Raw genomic sequence first — 22,652 nt, forward strand, 5'->3', positions numbered from 1 at the left:
CCTTTCGCTATATATGCTCTGTACATTTAAAACAATACGCTATTTCACTCGAGGCAATGTTTTAACAAGAGAGCACTCCTCGTCCCGCAAGGCAAAGATCTAACAAGCCACTAGAGACACAGCAGTTTCCCATTTGTTGGCCAACTCATTTCCACAAATCCTACAGAGGCACATGACTTCCCAACTGCCACGCACCTTAGAGTAGAATAAAAAGGTCTAACCCATGCACACACACTCTCGACTATGCACTGCATGCACGTGTCAAATTGTAGCAGCTTTACACCTCTGGATTTTCTGTTTGGACATAGTCACATAGTCACTTTAAGATGTTTTCTTGTTCATGTCTTTGTTTTTTGTCTGTTGCGGTTGCACCCGATTCAAGAGCCGAATGGCTCACAGGGCTATACCTAATAAATGAACTTGAACCTCTGCTTCTGCAGTCCCAGTGAGACCCAGCGAAAGCATGTTGGGCAGGGACCTTTTGAAGGGCTGGTGTAATGCCATTTAAAACAACAACAATTATTAATAACTGTTTAAAGTAATTATAGGAATGGCGTTTAGCTATCTTGGATGAGTCATGCAGTTTTTTTTTTCATGTTGACGCCGATTAGCCTCAGATTTGCAAGTTATCTGCGATGGAGTTTACCTCGTCCTAATGACAAATCTGCTGGCCTAAACAACTGTGCTATCTTATCTTTCTTCATCAGCGCATGTTGATTCTCCCCACTAAGTAGAGTGTATGTTCACTTTAAAGGTCACGGAGGACAGGATATGCAGCCATTTCCTTATTCACAACAAATGTGATGAAGGAACAACCTGTCCTCAAAACATAAAAGTGAAAAATAGAATTTTCGCTCCCAAGTAGAAAAACTTATGACTGCCAAATTTGCCCGAGCAGATTGTTTTGTTTGTTATGCCTTACTTTTTGCTGCAATAATATTCCTGTCGAGAGCTTTACAAGAATAAAACCTCCCTCGGGCTATCTTGTGTGTCTAACACCTTCCACACCTAACAGGGTAAAGGTTAATTGAATTGTTTCGGTGGTCAATATTTCATTTGAATCTATTAGCTTCGTGTTGGAAAGAGGACGTCAGGCAAACAAATAAAAAAAGAACTCGTTCATGTGTTACTCCGAATGGGGATAAAGTGGCCAGGAAGAATGGGATCCAAGTCATGGCGCTGTCGTGGCCCATGGACTTGGCCATCGTCGTTGAAACTCTCACATTGCGAGAGAAAAAAGAAGTACAAAATCACGCCAAAGTAAGCTACATCTGTTCGTTATTCTGAATGCTGACCTAAATACTTGTGCTTCACTGTGCCCTGTTTAATGTTTCAATGCATCCATTGTTGATCCAGTGAGAGCTCGAATGGTTTATTTTTATTGTATTTTTTTTTACAGCACGTGTTGCTGGGTTTTTTTCCTGAAAAAAAAGCGTCTCATAATTTAGATAATCACACCTCTAGCAATGCATTTATTTTACTGGAAATAACTGGGGTGTTTTTTTTTATAAAGTTCAAACCGTCATTTTTGTACCGCATATTTTAATGTCCTTCTTACTCCAACTTAAAAGGTGCAGCCATTGCAATGACTTGCTCTGGCCACTGTCGATGACAGGGTCTCCACCAGAGGGATCTTTAGAGAGCCCACATTCAGAATATATACATTGCCTACTCTTCTACGCTGGTCAGGCATCTAGGAAGAGGTGGAAGTACGCGCACTTCATCCCACCACACGTGGCATGCCGATCAACCACCCGTGGTGGGACCCATTTATATTGGTCAGAGGACAGAGGCCGGGAGAATTTAAGAAACTTGCGCCATTCTTTCAACTGCCGCGCTGAGAGATCGATCAGGCGAACTCTGGGTGGCAGGTTCCTGTGCGCTAACCATTGCAACCACGGCAGCATCCCCGCATTTAGGAGCTAAGAACACACACAGCACACAGACGATAGGGAACCTCGTTCGCAAATTGTCTGCCGATAGCTTGCAATGTGACTTACATGTGCTCACAAACTTTGGTCACGTTAACTGGAGCACTGCTCGACATCCATTTGTCGAACAAGCCAAGCGGACATTTGACTGATGTGATAACATGGGGGGGGGGGGGGGGGTGGCGAGGAAGAGTAGCAACAAGTCACTTTAATTGTAATGGTCAACTGGCAGTGCTGAAGTCTGTAATGGTATCGATTTGGATAACAGCCTTGCCTTTTGTAATTAAGTGACTCAAACATCTGGCGCCATCATTGAGTGTTTCTTTGCTTGCAGGCATTCCCAGCACGCGCAAATGCACATACACAGAGAGGAACAGACTCGCACGCATACATGCCCAAAAAAACATGCACTACGACGGGCTGGTCACACAGACAGAGGAGCAATTACTGTATGGCAATAAATCAATGTGAGGATGAAACGCTACGGCATCTGGACGGCCCTTAAAACGCGAGGGAGCGAGAGAGCATGTTGCAGAGAGCGCCGCCAGAACATTTACATCCTGAACAAAGAGCGGAGACAGGTCAGTGGCACAAAACGCCACTGAGACGCGAGCATGTGTCGCACAAGTGGAATAGGAGAATTCATTGAACTTTTCAGCGCACCGGACTTGCCAATCCGAAGGTTGCCAGTTCGATCTCCCAGCGCGGAAGTCAAAACGATGGAATTTTCCCTTTAAACAAGCCATAAACAGTCAACTTTTTTGGGTTAGATCGCGTAAATATATAAACGTCAAATTTCGATTTAAAGCTTTCGTGACGGCAGGAATTCATCTTCTTGGTTCTTTCGGTAAAGTCACGTAGAAGGGAAGTAATAAAATAATAAAAATAAAACATAAAACAATTCTCAGCGTCGCTTCGACAGACCTGGTTTTCACCTGAGGACGGCTGCTTGCGTTGTGGCCGAAACGTCGTGAGAATTGTTTTATTATGTTTTATTTGTATTATTTTATTACTTCCCTTCTACGTGACTTTACCGAAAGAACCAAGAAGATATATAAACGTTGTACTCAGATTGTAAATGTTGTGGCTTGGCTCTCCAACACACCGGTGTGCTGTACTAGTGACGAATTGGCACGTTCTGTTTACGTGACAACCCTTACTAGTTGGCTGTGTCGGGTGGTGGCGGGTTTAACGACACATTTATATGTTTACGTGATCTAACCCAAAACAACTCTACTATGGACGATATTGGTCGTGAAAGCCTACGTGTTAAATCGACTTTTTATTGTATTTTACCAGATAAGACCCAGTGAGCTGTATGGCTCTTTTTCAGAAGCCACCTGGCCACAAATGAGAGCTTAACGAAGTGGCTCATCGTTTGTACATTTATAGCAGCCAAGTACTCTGAACGCACGTTGAATAGCTGGAGGATCCGTAGAAACATCCACACGGCCACGGAGAGAGAGAGAGAGACATGCAAACTCCAAATAAATGCCCCCCTCCCCCCCCCCATTCCCCACCTCTGTCCATCCAGCAATGCGAATGGGGTTTGCCGTATTTAGTCGCCGAGCAGGTTGTGTGTGGTGACTAAAGTATGGGGACTCTCAACTGTTCCAAGACATATGGCAAAAATACCTTCCAGAGAAGCTCCCTAGAGACCCCTCGAGTGGAGGAACTTTTGCCAGCAGTCGCGTGAGCCAGCAGTTGCAGGGTTGTAACTTAATATTTTTTTACAATTAATTTTCTGACTACAGAGTGGGTAGTTAGGTGGAGGGGAGGAGAGAGGTTACGCAGATAATGATCATTGCTAAAAAAAACATACTGCATGTCTTATTCGTGAAAAAGGAAATCTAAAATAAATCCAACGCGTTTCAATGTGTGTTCTTTGAGACTTCGGTGCAAAACACATGGCCACTATTTCACAAAACAAATGCTGACCAAGGCCAATTGAAATTCTTCAATAGCCTAAGATATACCGAGCGCCCATGTGATTTCTTTCGGTGCAATTTGTGGAAGGGTTTATGGATCAGCAAAACGGTGAAAACAAGGAGCACGGAAACCCCATCCTGTATTTCCACGTGAAATGCTGGCTCTCCTGCAATTCCTTCCGTTTCCTCAACGACATCAGGCGGGAAATATCACCTGGTCCAGGGGCATTGAGGTTCACCATCAATCAATCGCTGGAGATAGGGGCCCCACAGCAACGCGGACGGCACACGCTCATCCGCGTGCGACGGACAGACAAAGTGAATATTTGTTACGCTGTGCTTCCTTTGAGGAGCTGCTCTTCTGAGCGAAAGCAATTCGCGGCCTGAAATTATTTTATTTGTACAATGAGTGTACATTTTCAAAGACAGACAGAAACAGCGAGACAGACATGAGGTGTGTGTGTGTGTCCCCTTCTTCAAAGAATATTCTACGCACACCTATGCGCAACTGAGAATAAACCCACTTTTACAACACGCATTTTCGTTATACGTTTCACGCAACCTTCATACATTTTTACAAGACTATATGAATGAATGCGATGTGATACAGTCGATAGAATTAGCTGAGAAAAAAAAGCACACACACACGGCCATTCATAGTTAACAATGGCTTTAAGTCCAGAACACGTGTGTTCGTGCAGCACACACTGCATAATATACTTTGCACATTTGCACATGAATGAGCGATGCGGGGTCTCAGCCTGCAGATTTGATGTTCGTGTTGCACCCGTGCAGCCAACTCTGGACCTCCCTACTAGCCAGGGCAACCGGCCAAGTGGTGGCCCTGGAGAAGCAAGCAAGGACGATGGTTGATCACGTCTTTACGCACTTTAGTTTAATCACCTGGCCTAACACCTAAAGTACATGTGTCATGAGCTTGACCCAGGCCGAAGCTTTATCTGGCTTTGCCAGGTAAACCTTAATGGACGTTCTCAACGGAAGGCACGCGTTCACTGCCAAGGCGATCATGCGAACGCAGCACCTCGGCAGACGGCTGATGCTGCTAAATGCTTACCGACTGACATTTTTCTATTTGGCGTGCAAGCAAGACAGCTTGGACATTTTGTCTGCTCGTGACTGGGGGATTGGATGGAGTTTGCAAGACGCCCCCCCTGTTTGTGGCCCACAAGTCATGGCAGTGTTTCCGTTTCGTCAGAATGTTAAATGGATCCGCAAGACACCCCTCGGCAATGCAAGGAGAAGGCTAAACGCTGCTTCGGTTTTAAAGCACTTTCGCGTTGCTTTCAGAGGAAAGATGAGACGATGTGGTGAAGGCATTATGTAAATGATCCATCACGGAACATCTACTTATGTAACATTTCAATGCTCTGTTAACGTTGTTGCATGGTTTAAACGCGACGTAATAACCGTGATTTTCTGACCGCAGCATTCGCTGTTTACGCGAGAAATTGAATAAATAAGCAGCAGCAACTAACGTTTCACAAGTCGGTGGTTGGGGGGGGGGGAGAAACTGAATCTAGATGGCAATAGAGCATGTTCCACTTGTTGACACCAGATGTGCATTAAGTATCCTTGCCAGTATCCTCATCTCAAAGTCAAGGGCCTCATTTTTGGTAACCATTGTACACAGCGATATACAATCTGCTCACAGAAGCCCCCTTCAGGATCTACATGAATGCAAGTCTGCAGTTTATGGAAAATCTAATTTGTGAATTCTGAAAATAATTTGAGGTTTGCCGAGGAATTTTTGGAGTGGCTATTTCATGCTACCAATTAAAACAGATTCAAAGCACTGTAAATAAATGCTGAGCTTTGTGATACGATCATTATATCAGAAGCAAAGCCATAAACCACACTGTACAGCGACGTTCATAGTGCACCTATTTACCAAGATAAAATATCTTAACAGACTTCATTTGAATGAGCACTCTGAGGCATCAACATTAGCAACGTGAAAACCAATAGAAATTTGGCATTCACTTATAACAAGGTTGCAAACCACTGACAAACAATATACCATACTATATAAACAATGGAGATTCATCTTCTTGGTTCTTTCGGTAAAGGCACGTAGAAGGGAAGTAATAAGATAATAAAAAATAAACCGTAATAATATGTTTATAGAAATAAAACATAATAAAATAATATTTTATTATGTTTTATTTTTATTTTATTACTTCCCTTCTACGTGACTTTACCGAAAGAACCAAGAAGATGAATCCCTGCAGTCACGAAAGCTTTAAATCGAAAAACAATGGAGATATTGGTAATGCAGTACCTATTATGCATTTTTTGTTATTTGTAACTTAACTGCAGATATTTGACCATTTCGGATTTGAGCAATGACAATAGCAAAAGCATCTTGTTTACTCCTGAAAATGACGTGACAGGATCTCAACATCAAAATCATAGTAGACGGCGGGCAGCTTTGGAAAAGCCGCATAGCATTACAGAATGCCTGTGAGAATCAAGCACGCTCACCCACTAAGCTATCCAGATTCCCGAGATGGCGACTACACGTTTCTATCAAAGGTCCCGTACCTTTATTGTATTCCGCATTGCTTAATGTGTTTGCAGTTTTAATACCACTTGTCTGGTTTTGACCGCACAACTGTAAGTGTAGCCACTATTCCTTCTGTCGGAGTGTGTTGTTGCTCACATAATTGTGTACACCTTAACACATGTTCGCATTTACATTCACGCTCTTCCTCCCACACTCTGCCACCACCCCCATTAACCTGAACCATTTTTCACGCCGTTGTTTTAAGATCCGCACTTATCCTGTGCTCTATCTCAGAAAAAAATAAATCATCACTCATTTGAAGCGAGCAAATACCTCGCTTGTATCCAGCCTCAAGTCGCCTGGCGTTGGATAAACACACTTTGTTTGTACATGTGGCCAGGCGAGCCATAACTGTGGGAGCGTAATAGCCCTCTAATGACTCCTTCCCACGGAATCAGTGCATCACGTAGCCCCCAAAGTCCCAAACGGAAGCTGGGCCTTTCAATTGCTTGCACGCAAACCCTATGACGCCCGATTGCATAACCAGGAAGGACACACATCTCAAACCTCACCGATATCTCACATCATCAGCACAGTCAACGGTGTTTATGATATGCTCAGCAAGCACGGTGCCCAAATGTAAGGTGAAAAAATTATAAAGGTCAAGCTATGCAATTTCTTGCTCACACCACTGCTGAATGAAGGGTCTCCACTAGAATACATTTTACGGACTCTTTCGCATTGGCAAGAAATCTCGGAAGACTGTTTACTCTTTCATTTACCAGGTAAGGGCCACTGAGCTATATAGATATTTTTCACAAGTTACCTGGCCACAAATAATAGCTCAACGAAGTGGCTTCGGTGGACATTTCTAGAAGCCAAATACTCTAAACACATGTTTCTAAATTTGGAGGGTAAAAGCCGAGGACACGGAGAAAAAATTAACCCGTAAAAACAAAGTTTTTCACTAGAAATCCTTCATATGCGTGGCGGCTAGAGTCCTCTCGTCCTCTGGCTTGAGATGGCTGCCACCTATGGGTCAGATGATTGCCTGCCACCATTAAGCAATTGGTAATTAAATATAATTTATTTTTTCCTAAAAAGTGTAAAATTTTGGAAAAATATTTCACGAAAATAAATTGTCACGCACAACGAGTCTGTGTGCAAAATGTCAGCTCGATTGGATCACGGGAAGTGGGTTAAAAGACGACCGAAAGATTTGCACGGTCGTAAGCGCGCAAGAAAGTGAACTTAATATAAAGGATTTAAAACTCCACGTGACTACAGGGAAGAGAGAACATGCAAACTCCAAACATACAGGCGCCAGGATCGGGATCAAACCTACGACCTCCTGTATACCAGGCGAGGTCGTTAACATCTCGCCACTGTGTGGTCGTGCCACACTTTCTCCAACTTGCGACCTGCATGTCATTGACTGTGGTGTAGCCGTTTACTGCCGGGTGGACAGAGGTTCAGAGATTTGATAAACTTGCAGCAGTGTTTCAACTGTCACAACGGCGGGGGGGGGGGGTCGAATTGAAAAGTTTGAGTGTGGTCATTATTATGCTGTGGCGGCATCCTTGGTGCACACATGTATCGCGTCTAAAACCCTGGATTGGAAACACATTTGCTTATAGCCCTGAATACAACTTCATGCCGTATCGAGCATATACGAAATCTGCTGTTGATTTACTGCCATTGTACGGAATGCCAGCAAGTTCTTTCACACGGTACTCGAAAGTTTTATAAAAAAAAAAGTGCTTTTGGATCCCAACTGCCCAACCTGTCTGTCCACTCAACCATAAGACCCTGTTGAGCCTGGTAAAAGGAGCTCTCTTTATTTAGGTCAGCCACACACGAGAATGGCTCTTGGCCCAAGTAAACATTCCAGCTACCTGTTTAACAGGCACGTAAGGTGGTGATGGTGATGTGGTGGTGGTGGGGGGGGCTGTGTAACACAACATCAGGGGGCATGGGAATTTTTTCAATCCAGCAAATCTCTTTTTCACAGGTAAACCAAAAGGCACTTCAATTGGCACTTTGCGGTGTTCACAAACACACAAAAGAGGGTTCCCAGCAGCAGCAGGAATTCACGTGATTAGTTTTCCGAGGAAACTCAAAGAAACTATAGATGTGTATCGAATTATTTAGCTGCTGCACAAGACTGCCACCATTGAGTGCTGTGCAAAGTGATGAATGCTGATTTTTGGATACAATTATTTAATGGGAGTAATTGAAATTGCAAATGTTTCTTATCTCCGCCATCTAAAGTTTACCTCCCCCCCCTCTTTTATATTGTTAGTAAAAAAAATGCTTCAGCTCTAGCAAAGGCTGCCAAAAAAACACAATAAGCCACAATGTCAGTCCAGCCAGCCATGAAATTGCCACCTCCAGAGAAGGAAGGGAAAGCGAGATACCAGCTGCCGCGCACAGAAGCCTTCTCCGCTGAACTCCTTGGTCAATTCACAGTGACCCCGTTTTCATGCCAGTTTTCTCTCTTCAAATCGCAAATGATTCTAGCTTTTTGGCTGTTTTTAACACCTCTCACCTGTGACCCGCCCCCTCCACCCACTCCCCCACATTTACAAAGAAATAAATTAAAAGTTCTGAAGCGAAAACTTGCAATATGTGCACGCAGAATGTGAGTTGGGTTCCTTTCCAGCGCTGTGAGATTCTGCCACGAGCTTTTTTAAGGGGTCCTTCATGAATGAGGTGCATCGGAACATTGCTGTGGCATTACAGTGCTCAGACTTTGGTGTCATCAGTCTACAGCGAGCACCTCGTACCAACATATGCTCGCAATCATCTGCGCAGGTTCTATTACTTGTCATCAGCTCACTGGCACCACAAAAAAGGCACTCAGACACCAGTATCCCACACTCAGTCATGCAGCAGATGTCTAATGTAACACTCACTCAAGTTGAGCCTCCACAAAGTAAGCCTGCCCTGTGTGCTATTCCACAACTGGAAGTGAAAAGAGTAAAACAATCAAGCTCTGACTCTTGTTTAAATGTAGATGTATACACCAGAGGTCGCAACCGGGTACCTGATACCCTACCCGATACCCTACCCGATACCCGGCTACCCGGCCGGGTACGGGTACCCGTTTTCGATCCTGGTGCAGCCGGGTACGGGTAGGCCGTGAGTCACTGGTGAGTAATTGTTTGTCACTCATTTCGCAACGTCTTGTCTCTTCTCACAATTCAAGTTCCTAGAATAAACCCACCCGCGCCTGCAACATGGCTTCATCCCAGAGGTCGCAATCAGGTACCCGATACCCGTACCCGGCCGGGTACGGGGTAGTACGGCTGGGTACGGGTACCCGTTTGCGACCCTGGTGCGGCCGGGTACGGGTACGTGTAAGGAATCAAAACCCGTTTGCGACCTCTGGTATACACGCAATGTTCTGGGAGGAATCGTACGCTCTTGCTTGAGTAGATAACTATAGACGGAATGTGTGAGATACAGCAAATGGTCCGTAGAACACATTCAATGGGAGCAAAATTTAGCAAATACAGAAGGAAATTAAAAACAATTTGCATGTTGCATTCAAGATTAAAATGCATGCCACACACACTGAATGTAGAAAATAATGTGAAGCAATAAATATGCATGGTGATTGATCTAAGGAAGACAATCCATGATAAATGATATTTTGGAGCCAATTTAAATTATAATTGAATGAGGTCCCCACACAAATTTCAGTCATACAGGATGTTTGACCTGACTTCAACAAGCTGGTCAATTCGGGTTCGTGAAATTTGATCCGAGTACCAGTTTCAGACATTACTTGAAACCAATGGTAGCCGTGGCTGGGAATGTAACTCAGATTGCTCAATTCAAAGTTGTGGGCACTAACCCATGTGCCACCACTCCAACCCAACCCACAAACAACAGATATAACAAATTTAATACTATTAAATAAAGCAAATAGGAAAACACATTTTAATGTTCAAAAAATATTCTTAAAATACACTTCATTAAACATGTGATTTTAGCACTATGCTATATTGCTGAATATATAAGCTTCCAATTTTGTCCCATGGGAAGTTAAGCTCCCCAATTGTGCAGACAAAGGATGGACCACCTTCAGAGGTAGTGTCTAAAATTCTTACTGAGGCTCATCATAAAAGAACAGCTGGCACACTTGTGAAGGCATTATCGCAGAGGGACATGGCCCATGTGTGGGCAAAAATTGGTCTCTGCGGGAGATAATGTGGCCGATAGGGAGGCAACGTCACTTCATCCAGTGATGTCAAAATGTGTGTGTTGGCAGTTTGCTAAACTTGGCTCTGCATACAACCGTGAAGAGTGTTCAGCTTGGTGATAGCAGCTGCAGATAGCTTTGGCACTGTATGTATTTAATAACTTTGTATGCTGGATGAAAAAAAACTATTTCACAATAGCTGATTATTTTGGTAGCAAGCCTAAGACATAAAAGGCCTACAACGTCGTACCCCCATAATGAAACTAGATGCAGAACAGATGTGCAAGCTCACGGGTGCACATCACATCACACGGCACAATGTGAAAATCCTGGCGAAAGGCACATTTTTCTACGCGTTTGCAAGGAAACAATAGGATGCCAAATTAACAGCGGAGTGCACAGGTGCGTACATTCAGCCTTTAACACCGCAGTTTGTGTGGCGCTAAGTGAAGTGTAGAGCCACAAAGTGCACGAAATCACCTATCTGTCAAAGCAGCGAATTATACATGGCGGCAGTGGACAATTAAACCAAACAATTATTGCACCATTGCATTTCCACTTGTCAGCAGCCCGTACTTGACGGGGAATGTACAATATGTGCATCCCGATGACTTTCTGCTGTGATTGAGCTCACACAGCAAGGGAGGGGTGGTGGCTATGCAGAACAGCCCGATCACATTTAAAGGGTTTGGACAGCGATCGGCTGGAACACAAAACCTGATGCTTAGTGTGGCAACCCAATGTGCCATAAATCCCTTAACATCCGTAAATGGAGGTCAGCTGTGTCACAGCATGAAATCTTGCGAAGTAACATAAGTCAAAGAGACCAATAACTGCCATCTCTAAATCCTTCTACTCCCGCAGCAATGTTATAAAATGCCAAATTGCTCCGTAAACCCGTCTGCCAGGTGGGTGCGGTGTGTGTGTGTGTGCGTGTGTGCGCAGCGTTAATAAAAAATAACATTTTTGCTGAAAAGGAAAGTTCCATGCCTCACAACCTAGACCGTGAACAGCGTTATTGTATTCGCGTGTCCACTTCTTAATTTGAGTTGTTTTTAAACTGATATAGCGTGACACTATCCTTGATTTGTGGGCATCATAGTTGGGAAGAGGACGTTAAATAATCGGTGAATTTGAAACGTATAGCATTACATTAGCCAGGCAAGGAATGGAATACATCTGAGAGTACATCTCCCAATGAGATGGAGCCGTGGAATTAGCTCTTGTACAGGAGCTGGGTGGTAATGTTGCTTAGATAATTAGTTGTGGTCGGTGGATTTGGAGAGGCCTTCATCCTGCAGCGGATTGACCATGGCCATTGGTGATTTTAGCCTAGACGGTCACTTTACGTTCACTGAAATGAAAGTTAAGGTATTGCACCCGTTTTATATATGTGTGTGTAAAGGCAAACTGGAAAGTTTATCTTTGATTTATTTCGGGGTATTTTTTTTCTTTTCTGTTAGGCAGACAAATGAGTTTTCTTTTATTTCTGCTCCAAGATCAATTTTAGATGCGTGTCCCAACTGGAATTTGACTTCGACCAAAACCAACACTGATAAGGCATTTATTTAACAAAACAGTTGGATGCCAACTATCTTCTGAGCTCTCTGGGGAGTGACCAATCATTGCCATGAACACAAACAAAATATAGACAAAACACAAACCTCAAAACTGTACGACAAACAGATCAATGTACCTTAAGATTAAATTTCCACCTTCAAAGGAAATGGGACCAAACCTTTTTCTGTGCCACCCACATGCTGCTTGTATATGCTCAGGTAGCTTAAAAGTTTAATCAATCAGCGGACCAGTGGGTAAAAAAAAGACCCCTGGGGGAATATACACGTGTCCCTTTCAGTGCAGCCTTTCACCTGAAGGTCTAAGCATTTCTCTCTTGCTTTACCCTCTTCTTTCAGAGGCTCGTGGTCATTCCACCTTTACGGTTCCCTGCACCTCTTCCCGCAACGGTGCTCGGGTTAACAGGGCCCATTGGACTTCACCACTCACCGTAATTTAACCATTACACTGCCTGGATACCATCCTTCCTACCCGATGCATCGCATGTTCGTATTGTCTCCTTCAACTTGAACCGTCTGTTCTCCCAGTTGCCACCCCCTATGCTCATTCTCCATTTCTTTCAATTTGTTCTCATTCCTATTCTCTCTCGCTCTCACTGGTCTGGGGGGAGAATAAAAAAAAAACGTTTCGGTGTAAGATTGTATTGCTTTCCACCTGACATCTTACTTGGAGCATCTGGTCTCATGCAGCAAGCTACCGAGACTCAGCACTGCATGATATATCAAATCCAGCCTTTTCATCTCACAGGCAGAATGGATGATAGTTGCTATCACCATGCTTCGTGTTTCTGTCGACGTTCAGCAATCCCCGCGGCCCATTATGGCGTTGTCACATTATTTTGCACGTAGAATAACTCGCGAAATGGCCAACAAACCGCTCGAAAACTTGACAACATTTCATACATTTAATGAGAAATGGTCTCTATTTGACACTGATATATAACATAAATTGCAATTACTTCAAGGGGTATATGAATACTGCTAACATGCCAGTATTAGCACGCAGGTATCTAGCCAATTTACAAGATGACATTGGTACACTTTCCAACCGGAGGGATTAAATGGCAGGTTGCCGCTATTTAAAGCCCTTTCACCGAGTACCAAATTCTCAAAGCAAAAATGCCGTCAAAACGTGTACCCTTTTCGAACGTTCCATAAAGCGGTTACACGCAACTTTCAAAGTCGGTACGCGGTAACAAGAGGTTTACAAAGATCGGCAGCCTACTGCTTACAACGGTAGGGTTGGCAGCTATGCACGGGGCATAGAAATGGGATTTTGGAAAATACCGATTTGAAAACATGATGGTTCAATTTGAAGCCTGCGAAGGATTTATAATCGGTATGTAAAACGCTTGCGTGTGACGTTGTGCGTGGCAGCTACCCTGCCTCGCAAAAGGGATGTAGAGTCTTGACTTAAAGCTTTCGTGACTGCAGGAATTCATATTCGTTGGGTCTTTCGGTAAAGTCACGTAGATAGGTTCAAATAAAAAAAACAAAAAACTACGACGTTTCGATCGCAACACAAGCGGTCGTCATCATCAATCGTCATCCTCCTGACGACGATCGCTTGTGTTGCGATCGAAACGTCGTCGTTTTTTTGTTATTTTCTTTGAACCTATCTACGTGACTTTACCGAAAGACCCAAAGAATATGGGATGTACAGTGTTGGGCAACTGCCCCTGTGCTGTTCAAGTGCACGATGTTATGTGCCAACAGAAAAAAACGCACTGGGTCGTTGCAATGTGCAACATCGTTTCTGTAAAAGACTGAACTGCATTGATTTTGCATGTTCCAATTTCTCAGCATAGGTATGAAGCTGCTTGCAATAATGCATCTTTTTGTCAGACTTTAATAGCCATGTGCCATATGAATATAATTGAAAAATATATTCTGCAATCAATGCAGTAATACAGCTCAGTGTTATGAATGGGACCAACGAACTACCAAACTTAACATACGGTTATTGTATCTTGTAGGTTTGCTTTTCAAATGCAATACAATATAAACAGAGAGGGGGGAAATATCACCAAGATTCGGCTTATAAATGTTTATACAGTAATCCCTCGCCACTTCGCGGTTCAAGTTTCGCGGCCGCAGTGCATCGCGGATTTTTCCAACCGATTTAAAGGCCTCATTATACCTGTGCAGTAACACCATCATCATCATCATTCATCATCACATTCATCGAACTGCACAGGTCTGTCATCGTCGTCATTGTCATCGTCGTCGTCGTCATTACTGGAGTCAAGTCTCAAGATACTACTGTCATTGGTGTGTAGAACACCATAATACGTATCGTATGAGAGAGAGAGAGAATGTATAATATTAAGGTTTTATAATTAAATAGATTAAAGTAAAAAATATATATAAAGTATAAATATACATATTTTAAACATTCTGGTACCCACACACACATATACGGAAATTCCTAGGGGGCCAATCCTACTTCGCGGATTTTCACTTATCACGAGGGGTTCCGGTCTCCATTAACCGCGATAAACGAGGGATCACTGTATATATATTACAAACCTCCCCTTGCTATCGAGACGAGCAAGATTGTACCGTGTTCACTAAGTGCGCATTATCTCTGTTTGCACAGGAGCAGCTCGTGCACCATGCGCGCATCTATTGCGCCAACATCCGCAAATAGCGACAAGGTGTGCTGCTTGACCATGCGGTGAACAGCCGCCGCAATTATTTCTCACAAAAGGAACCTGGGGGACGCGAAGGACAAGCCCCACCCGTTGACAGAAAACGAAGGTGGCTTGGTTAGCACGCAACACGCTCGGTGACCACGCTGGAACTGGCCGTGTGTAGCTCAACAAGATCATGAACACTCTCACTCCAGTGGCTTGCTCTGCAGTAATTTAATAGATTAGCAACAATACATCACTTTGGCGGGGGGGGGCGGGGGGGGGGGGCAGAAATGTATTGACCAATGAAATGTATCCTTCTGTAAGAAGAAGAAAAAAACCCACGTCATTTTTTAAAACACATTCCCGAAACAGGTAAAGGTGCAGTCCTGCTATGATTTGCTCACAGCACTGCAGTCAGAGGGCCCTTCACTTGAGCCATCCAGGCCTGCTCTTCCATGCTGGGAAGATGCCTTAGACAAGAAAAAGGTAGACATGTTTATCAAATTAATAGCACAGAGGCTCGTTAATACAAGTCAAATTTTACCTAAATAGTCACTCCCTTGAAATAGAAACTGAGCTACCACCTCGTTCTGCATGTCTGTCTGTTTCAAATGGAATGAGAATGCTCCGTTATACGGCTCATACCCGTGTTAGTTTTTACCAGTTTGATTTTTTAAAATATTGACAATATAAAATAATTTCTCACGGACACACCGAGATTCAGAGCTAGTTCTGAATGCCCCCGCATCTCTTTACGGGGGCTTTGCTTGAAATTTATTGCACCATTCATAAAGAGGATGGTCACTAAATCTTCAATTTCAATTAAAGCCATTTGATAAAAAAAAATGTTCCTCAGTGCTCAGGGCACTGCATGCTAAGCACACATTGATCTTGCAATTACTACAAAGGCAAACAGGCAGACTGCCTGAAATGCTCTCTGCCAATAAATGTAAAACTACTGATTGTACAACATGCTTTCTGACTACAATGTAAATGTGAACGATGTAATTGCTGTTCTTATTGTCATTGTTTTCTTATCCTGCATTTTGTTTTGCAAGCAAACATAACGTAAGTTAAGTTCTCGTACGTCTAAAATAATATAACTAATTGAGACTGTGGCTATTGATTTCAGGAACATGAAAACAAATATTGATAAAATGAATAAATAATGAATGGAAAGCTCGGCTATTTTAATTAACAAATAATTTAGATCTTCTGCATTATTATATGGCCCTATTATAATAGGTCCATTGAAACCGTGGCCGGTGGCAATATGAATGCAGCCTTCAAAAGAAAATCAATTTTACAGAACGTTGTAAATGTATCCATTACATCATATTTTGAAAGAGACAACATAATCAACTGCCTCAAATTGCTGGCATTTAAAACAAAATAATTGATAGTTATTCCATTAAGATCGCCGCCTCTGGCCATTTCCCAAGAACATAAGCAGCATACTGAGAAGGCATGCAACACATGAATGCATTAGAGCAGTTTGTGTTTGTGTGGGGGGGAGGGAGGGAGAGAGAGAGAGAGAACTGCAGGAGCGGAGGAAAGCAGGGCACCCACAAAGGGACTGGGGTTAAATTGAAGGGCACTGCCACTGCGAGATGAACCGGTCTGAATGTGCCCAGTGAAAAGCAGCACACCTGGCTATGACAAGGGTTTTTATTTTATTTTAGGCCGGGTATGCAACAACAGTTACATTTTAATACTGCCAATGGAACAGGGGATTGGCGCATGCATTGCACGAGGGTGAATCCCCCACTAGGTATGCATCGCAGTTTACATATTTTACACTAATGAAGAAAATTACGGCAAAAGTTTGAACAAAGCCACGCCGTTCTATAATTAGAATGACAGACGTACCTTTCAAGAGTGTTCATGAAATCCCACATGGGACACGGTTTACGTTTGTTGATACGAATGCTGTGTACATTTGGAGTGCAGTATCTGCTCAGGGGAATAACAATTGGATGTCGAACACAGAGTCTGCATGTTTAGGATACGTGTCTAATTATAGATTGAAAACAAAATCAACCAAAAACAACACAAAGATCCCCGTATAGCCTTTGGGGAGCGGTAGTGCAGCGGTTAGCGCGGCTGCGCAACGAACCTGGCGACCCGGGTTCGATTCCCGCTCAGCGGCCAACACCCAGTGACGATTATCTGAACCGGTCCTGGGCCTCCCGTAGGTCGACTCAGCCTCAAATGGGTACCGGGTGTGATGTGTAAACATCGCCACTGGGAAGACAAAGGCAGCCAGGCGTGGTGTTGGCCACCCACCCCCTCGTGTGCTGTGCCGGCCTTGATAGGTGCTCGCTAACAACACACACACACACATCTCCACCCTCATCCTTCCTGGTACAGGAACGGCGTTTGTTACATTTATTTAATCATTTAAAATTGAATGTCTTCTCATCGGCATGCATCCTAAGAAATGAAAAAAGCTACTAAATTCAAAAATAGCACCAATGGCAACGGCTGGGACGAGACGATTTACCCTCCGCACTCTCGTGCAGATCGATGGTGTGCAAGTACTGCTTTTAAATTGCAAACATTTTCCTCACGGCGTTCAGTTATATAATACGTCTGATCTTGATTTTAAGTTTTTGGTGATTTCAGGAATCCATACTCTTTGGTTCTTTCGGTAAAGTCACGTAGGTAGAATATAGTTATGCACTGGAGCAGTGTCCAGGATAGTATAAGGAACACTGATGAGGTTTTACGTTTTTTTTTTTATCTCATCTTGACTGCGATTTTTAAACATGTTCTAGATTTGAAGCTTTCGTGACTGCAAGGATTCATATTCTTGGTTTTTTTCGGTAAAGTCACGTACCGGTCCCATTAGCAGCAGTTGCACTTTAACAACTCTGGCACCCCCCCCCCTCTCAGCCAGTCTACATAACAAAGACTCAGTCCTTTGTTACGTAGACTAGCCGTCGTTTCAGCAGCACCAACCTTACCATAATAATAAAAAGGGGGCCTACCTTGGCTCCTCCCACCCTCAACCAGAATATATACAAGGACTGTTTTCTTGGAATTTCTCTTACTTGATACAGCTATCGTGCTGTGACGGTCCCACCTGAAGACGGAAGCTTGTGTTGCCTCCGAAACGTCGTGATTTTTATTTTATTTTACGTTTATTTATTTTAATTTTTTACCTACACAGTGACTTTACCGAAAACACCCAATAATATTTAAACATGTTATCGATAGTTTCAATGTTAGGTTAGAAACACTTCGTCTGTGCTCTCCAGTTGTCTGGGTGAAACGTGGTGGGCTCAGCTGTGCCCAATCCTGGCCAGCTGGCTAAAAACAAACTTAATAAACTCACGAAATGGGAGCAAGTGCAAACTTTTTAGACAGCTGCAGACTGCCAAATCAAGGTAACAACAACAACACCACCACGACTTGTCATCTGAAGAGTGCGGTGGAGACCACCCTGTTCCATGATGCACATCACTACCGCACATCTGTGAAAACGACTGGCTATCCGTGACAAAGAGATTCGTGTGTTCATCAAATTCCCACAGTCTAAATAAAGATTCCCACTCGGTTAGGAAGTTCACAATCAACACGCTCTCGCAGTGTGCGGCAGCTTTTTTTTTTTTTGCCACGACAACACAATCACTTTTTTTTTTACCATTATATCAACGCAAGCGGCTTTACGTGGGCTAATGCCAGCATCGTCAAAGCGCCACGATCGTTGACATCACCATCGCTTTGCTCACGGCAGCGTGTGAGCAAGCCAGGGATTAAAGGGCACCGTATTGTGCTCGAATGTTGTCGCATGCCTACACAGATAATTGGTTTTTATTACGTGTATCTTTGGGTTTTCATTTAACGTCAGGTTTGTTCTTGGCCATATTCAGGTGATCATGGTTTCAAATGTCAATATATCCCTATTGTACAGGTACAATGCAAGGTATAATGTAATGGACACTGCTTAACAAACAATAATTAGCTTTAAAGACCTGAGGTCAGTATCACTTTCTTTACCGTCTCATGTCACCCTTTGGGCATACGCAGTTTGCAAGACAGTGCGAGTTTCAGTGGGAAGGTGCAATGCTTCAGTAATGTATACTAAACCTTCTCCAGCGCCTAGATAGAACCCTGCTATGATTAACGATTTTCATATTAAAAACTCTTGAGCTGCCCTACAAATTACTCCACAAGCCTAATGAACTCAGACCACCTTAATGTATACAGTACACCCAAACATATAACGTAATCACTATCATTAAATTTTTAACACCTAACCCTGAACCTCAATGACGCCAAATGCTTGCAAGCTATTAACCAATAACCCAGTCCCCAATCCGAGCCCCTTTCCTGCAATCCTTAACATCTAGAGCCTTGGGAGCCTACCCTAAGCAGAAGACACTAATGGCTGGGTTTTTCCATGCAGAGTATACACCGTAATGGCAACAGCTATTACACACGGAAAAAGACGCGTATACACTTGGCGAGGGAAGGTTTAGAAAATGTTGTAACTTTTTTAGTTGAGGAACAAGCTTGACATAGTGAGCACGGCATGTAGTATTGAAAAAAACTGGTTATAAAAATGCGCGTGCAAAATGTGAGCAAAAAAAAACCCTACACTCTTGGCTTTGCATAAACAAATCTACAATGCAAAATTTACTATTACTCTCAAGCAAATTCAATTCAAGAAAGTTCAGAGAGCGAAGGAAAAAAAATGTTTAAAATAGAGATTCCAACATCCTGTAGCAATACGGCTTCAACAAATAATCTGGCATATACTGGAATTACATTTAGAGGGGAAAGTGAGAGCACGTTTAAACGGCTGATGGCAATAGACGTAATAGCTGCGTCAACTCGATGTCCACCAATATTCGTAATGTGTCTCGCAAGCCCTTTTGTGCTGTTGGCAGGCAAGCGCACTGCAACCATTTCGGCATCCATTTGAAAACGCCCGCATTAACGGGCTAACAATGTTGCCCAATGCATCCTAATTAGTCTGAATTAAATCCTATCAGGATGGTAACCACGGCAAGCTTTCTGCAACCATAAATGTTTGTTTACTCTTTCGTTATTTGGCACAATTGCTGAACTTTTAAGGAGAGAGGGAGGGGATTGGCGGGGATGTGGAGGAAGACCCAAGTTTGGCTCTCTGCCCACGTGGGTGCGAGAGTGTATGTTTCTCTCTTTCTCTCCTTTCTTTTCTCTCAACAATAACCGCTCTGTATTTTAGACGCCCGCAGTTGCTCATTAAAGAAGATTTCCAACCGATGTTATCTTGGGCGCAACAAAGGAAAGGCTGTTCATAAATAGACGACGAGACGCTGTGGTTAGCAGTGCCACACACCCTCATCTCTCCGACGTTGCATGTTCGGGGTCCGGGTGCATGAGTAATCTCACAAATCTTAAATCCACCGGAGGGTTGACATTCTTTGGTGGTCTCTGGCCCTCGGCCACAGCATCCACACCGAACGTACGTTACTCCATCGGCAGTCCCAAATCCCGACCATTTGAATATGTTAATCGGCGCGGCCACGTAAAAAAAACAGAGAGCCTCGATGCAAAACACCATTGTCATTTAAAAGGCGAAGACTGGATAATGAATCGCTCCGGAAAACCACTCGGACGCATTTGCATCACAATTTGCAACAAACCACTTCCGTGGTGAATGATAAGGGAGAACCGGGTTTCGAATGATCCACTGAAATCAAACAAATGCTTTCGCGTTGAGCCCGGGCACAGTTCAAACAGCGCAAGTTTGCCTTTGCCAGGGCTCCCTCCGGGAAAGTTTACGCGCTCCATAAATCACGTGCCTCCCAACCAAACAACAAGAGCGCTTATGAACGATATAAATGGCATACATTAGCCAGCGGAGCGTGGGAGCCACATCGCGGGCACAACGTAACAAAAAAACAACAACAACAACAACTACCAACTCGCATTGGGGGACGTCTCCCGTCATCCGTGCTTGGCCGATGGGAACAACTGAAGGGTCCCGGACTCAGCTGCAGAGCATTTAGGGTATGATCACTCTTTTACCGTCTCTCTACCCACCCCAGAACTCGCGCCAGCAGGGGTGGGGTGGAAAGTTTGAACTTTACTGCCTAAGCATTTCACGTGCATATATATATACACGCACACAGATATATGAACAATACACTGACTCGCTCATCCGATATGCCTCCGCAGAAACGCGCGCACGCGTGCGTGAGCACGTGAGCACTTCAGCCGGGGATGCGCACACGTCCCCTACCCTTCAGCGCAAAGCACGCGCACATGCGTGCACACTAACAACAACAACAACAAGACACAAATACGCGCCGCAACTCACCGGTAAACTCCATCGCAGCGGCAGCGTGCGCAGCCAGGGCGAACAGGACGAGAGCGGACATCCTGACGGGCTCCATACACAACGCTCTCTCGCTGCGTATTTTACTCCCAAGTTGTAGCGAGCACCGAGAACAACTCTCGGAGCTTTTGAGGCTCTCGGTCTCCCTCGGATTGCGCCGCGCTTTATCCCCGAGCGCAGCGGGCACGGGCCAGCGGACGAGCCCACGGGACTCCACTCCTCACTCGCTCCCTTCCTCCTCCGCCGCCGCCGCTGCGTTTCGCAACGCGCCGTTACGGATTCCCTTCTTCAAAGGGAGGCGCGCCTTGGGTTGTTTGCGCCGCGCATGGTGCGCGAGCGGCTCGGGTGGTCGGTGGTGGCGGTGGATGAGAAGGAGGAGGAAGAGGAGTAGGAGGAGGAGGAGGCTCGCATTACAGCACAACGAGCCGGGGTCGCGTTTGGCTTCGCGCGCGCACGGCGGTAGCACCCCTCCCTCCCCTCATTCACCCTCCTCCTCCTCCCCACCCCCCCAAATCAGGCCCCCAATCCCTCCTCACCCTACCCCCCCCCCCTTCCCACCCAAGCCAGCCTTCGTTGAGATCCCTCTGTAGTTGGCAGGACGTCACAACAATCCCGCCTCCCCCACCCGCACTCAACCCTTCACCCATCCGCACTCCGGTCCTCGCGGAAAGAGCCGACTGCCCATCACACCCCCCCCCCCCCACGTGCGCATCGATGTCCACGGAGGGTTTCAAAGCAGCGCTCACGCCTTATTCCTCCTCGGCGTGCACATTCTTCACGAGTTGAACAAATAAAACGTGACCTTGGGGGTGGTGGTGGTGGTGGCGGTGGAGTGGGAAGTCTCTCTCGGGATGGTCTCCGGATTCGGAGCAAGTGCTCTGGGTGTTTATGCCCTGGCGAGGCACACCCCCCCCCCGCCGCCTGATTGATGGTTGCATTGATTAATTGACGTAACGCATTTACGCGCAAGTAAACGCGGATGAAGTCCCCTTGCAGTGCTTGCGCGCCGCTGTGCCATGCGCATTGCAGGAGTGTGGTGGGGCGAGTGGATGACTCGAACTCGGGACTGCGAACTCCTCTAAACCTGCCACGTAACCTAAGACCACTTGGGATAAACTTGACCAAACTGAATAAAGTCGCAATAAGCAGTAAATCCTGCATTACTTAACGAGTTTTTTGTGTGTGTTCGTTTGTGTGTACAAGTCCAGTTAATTCACAACTGCAGGATAGGGGCCGTCCATAAATGACGCCACGCGATTTTGGACGATTTTGGACGATTTTTGACCCCCACCCCCTCGTCACACGGCGTCACAAAAAGTCAGACCCCCCCCTCTCAAATATGACGTCACAAAGCTCTGCCCCCCCCCCCCAAAATAAAACATGCTTCAAATCGCTTTAAACTATTGTCATTGTAGTGCGTATTTAATGTGGCGCTGCACTCTGATGTTGTAGGAGAAAACATTTATTAAAAAGTCAAATTAAGTAGAACGTGTTGTCTACATTTATTTAAAGTTGCGC

At 44.6% G+C, this 22,652-nt stretch overlaps 1 protein-coding gene across 6 annotated transcripts in view; it reads right to left on the reverse strand.

The window, feature by feature from the left end:
• LOC144931698 (receptor-type tyrosine-protein phosphatase kappa-like) overlaps window positions 1-21,606 on the reverse strand; it is a 126,532-nt gene extending 104,926 nt beyond the window's left edge. For all 6 annotated transcript variants that reach the window (XM_078855874.1, XM_078855873.1, XM_078855876.1 and 3 more), the window contains exon 1: window positions 21,117-21,606. In XM_078855874.1, the coding sequence (XP_078712000.1) occupies window positions 21,117-21,192 (76 nt within the window). In that variant the 5' untranslated portion in view covers window positions 21,193-21,606. The remainder of the gene's footprint in view (window positions 1-21,116) is intronic.
• Window positions 21,607-22,652: the final 1,046 nt, after the last annotated feature.

This window comes from Lampetra fluviatilis, chromosome 4 (genome assembly GCF_964198595.1).
Source record: "Lampetra fluviatilis chromosome 4, kcLamFluv1.1, whole genome shotgun sequence".
Lineage (NCBI taxonomy): Eukaryota > Metazoa > Chordata > Hyperoartia > Petromyzontiformes > Petromyzontidae > Lampetra > Lampetra fluviatilis.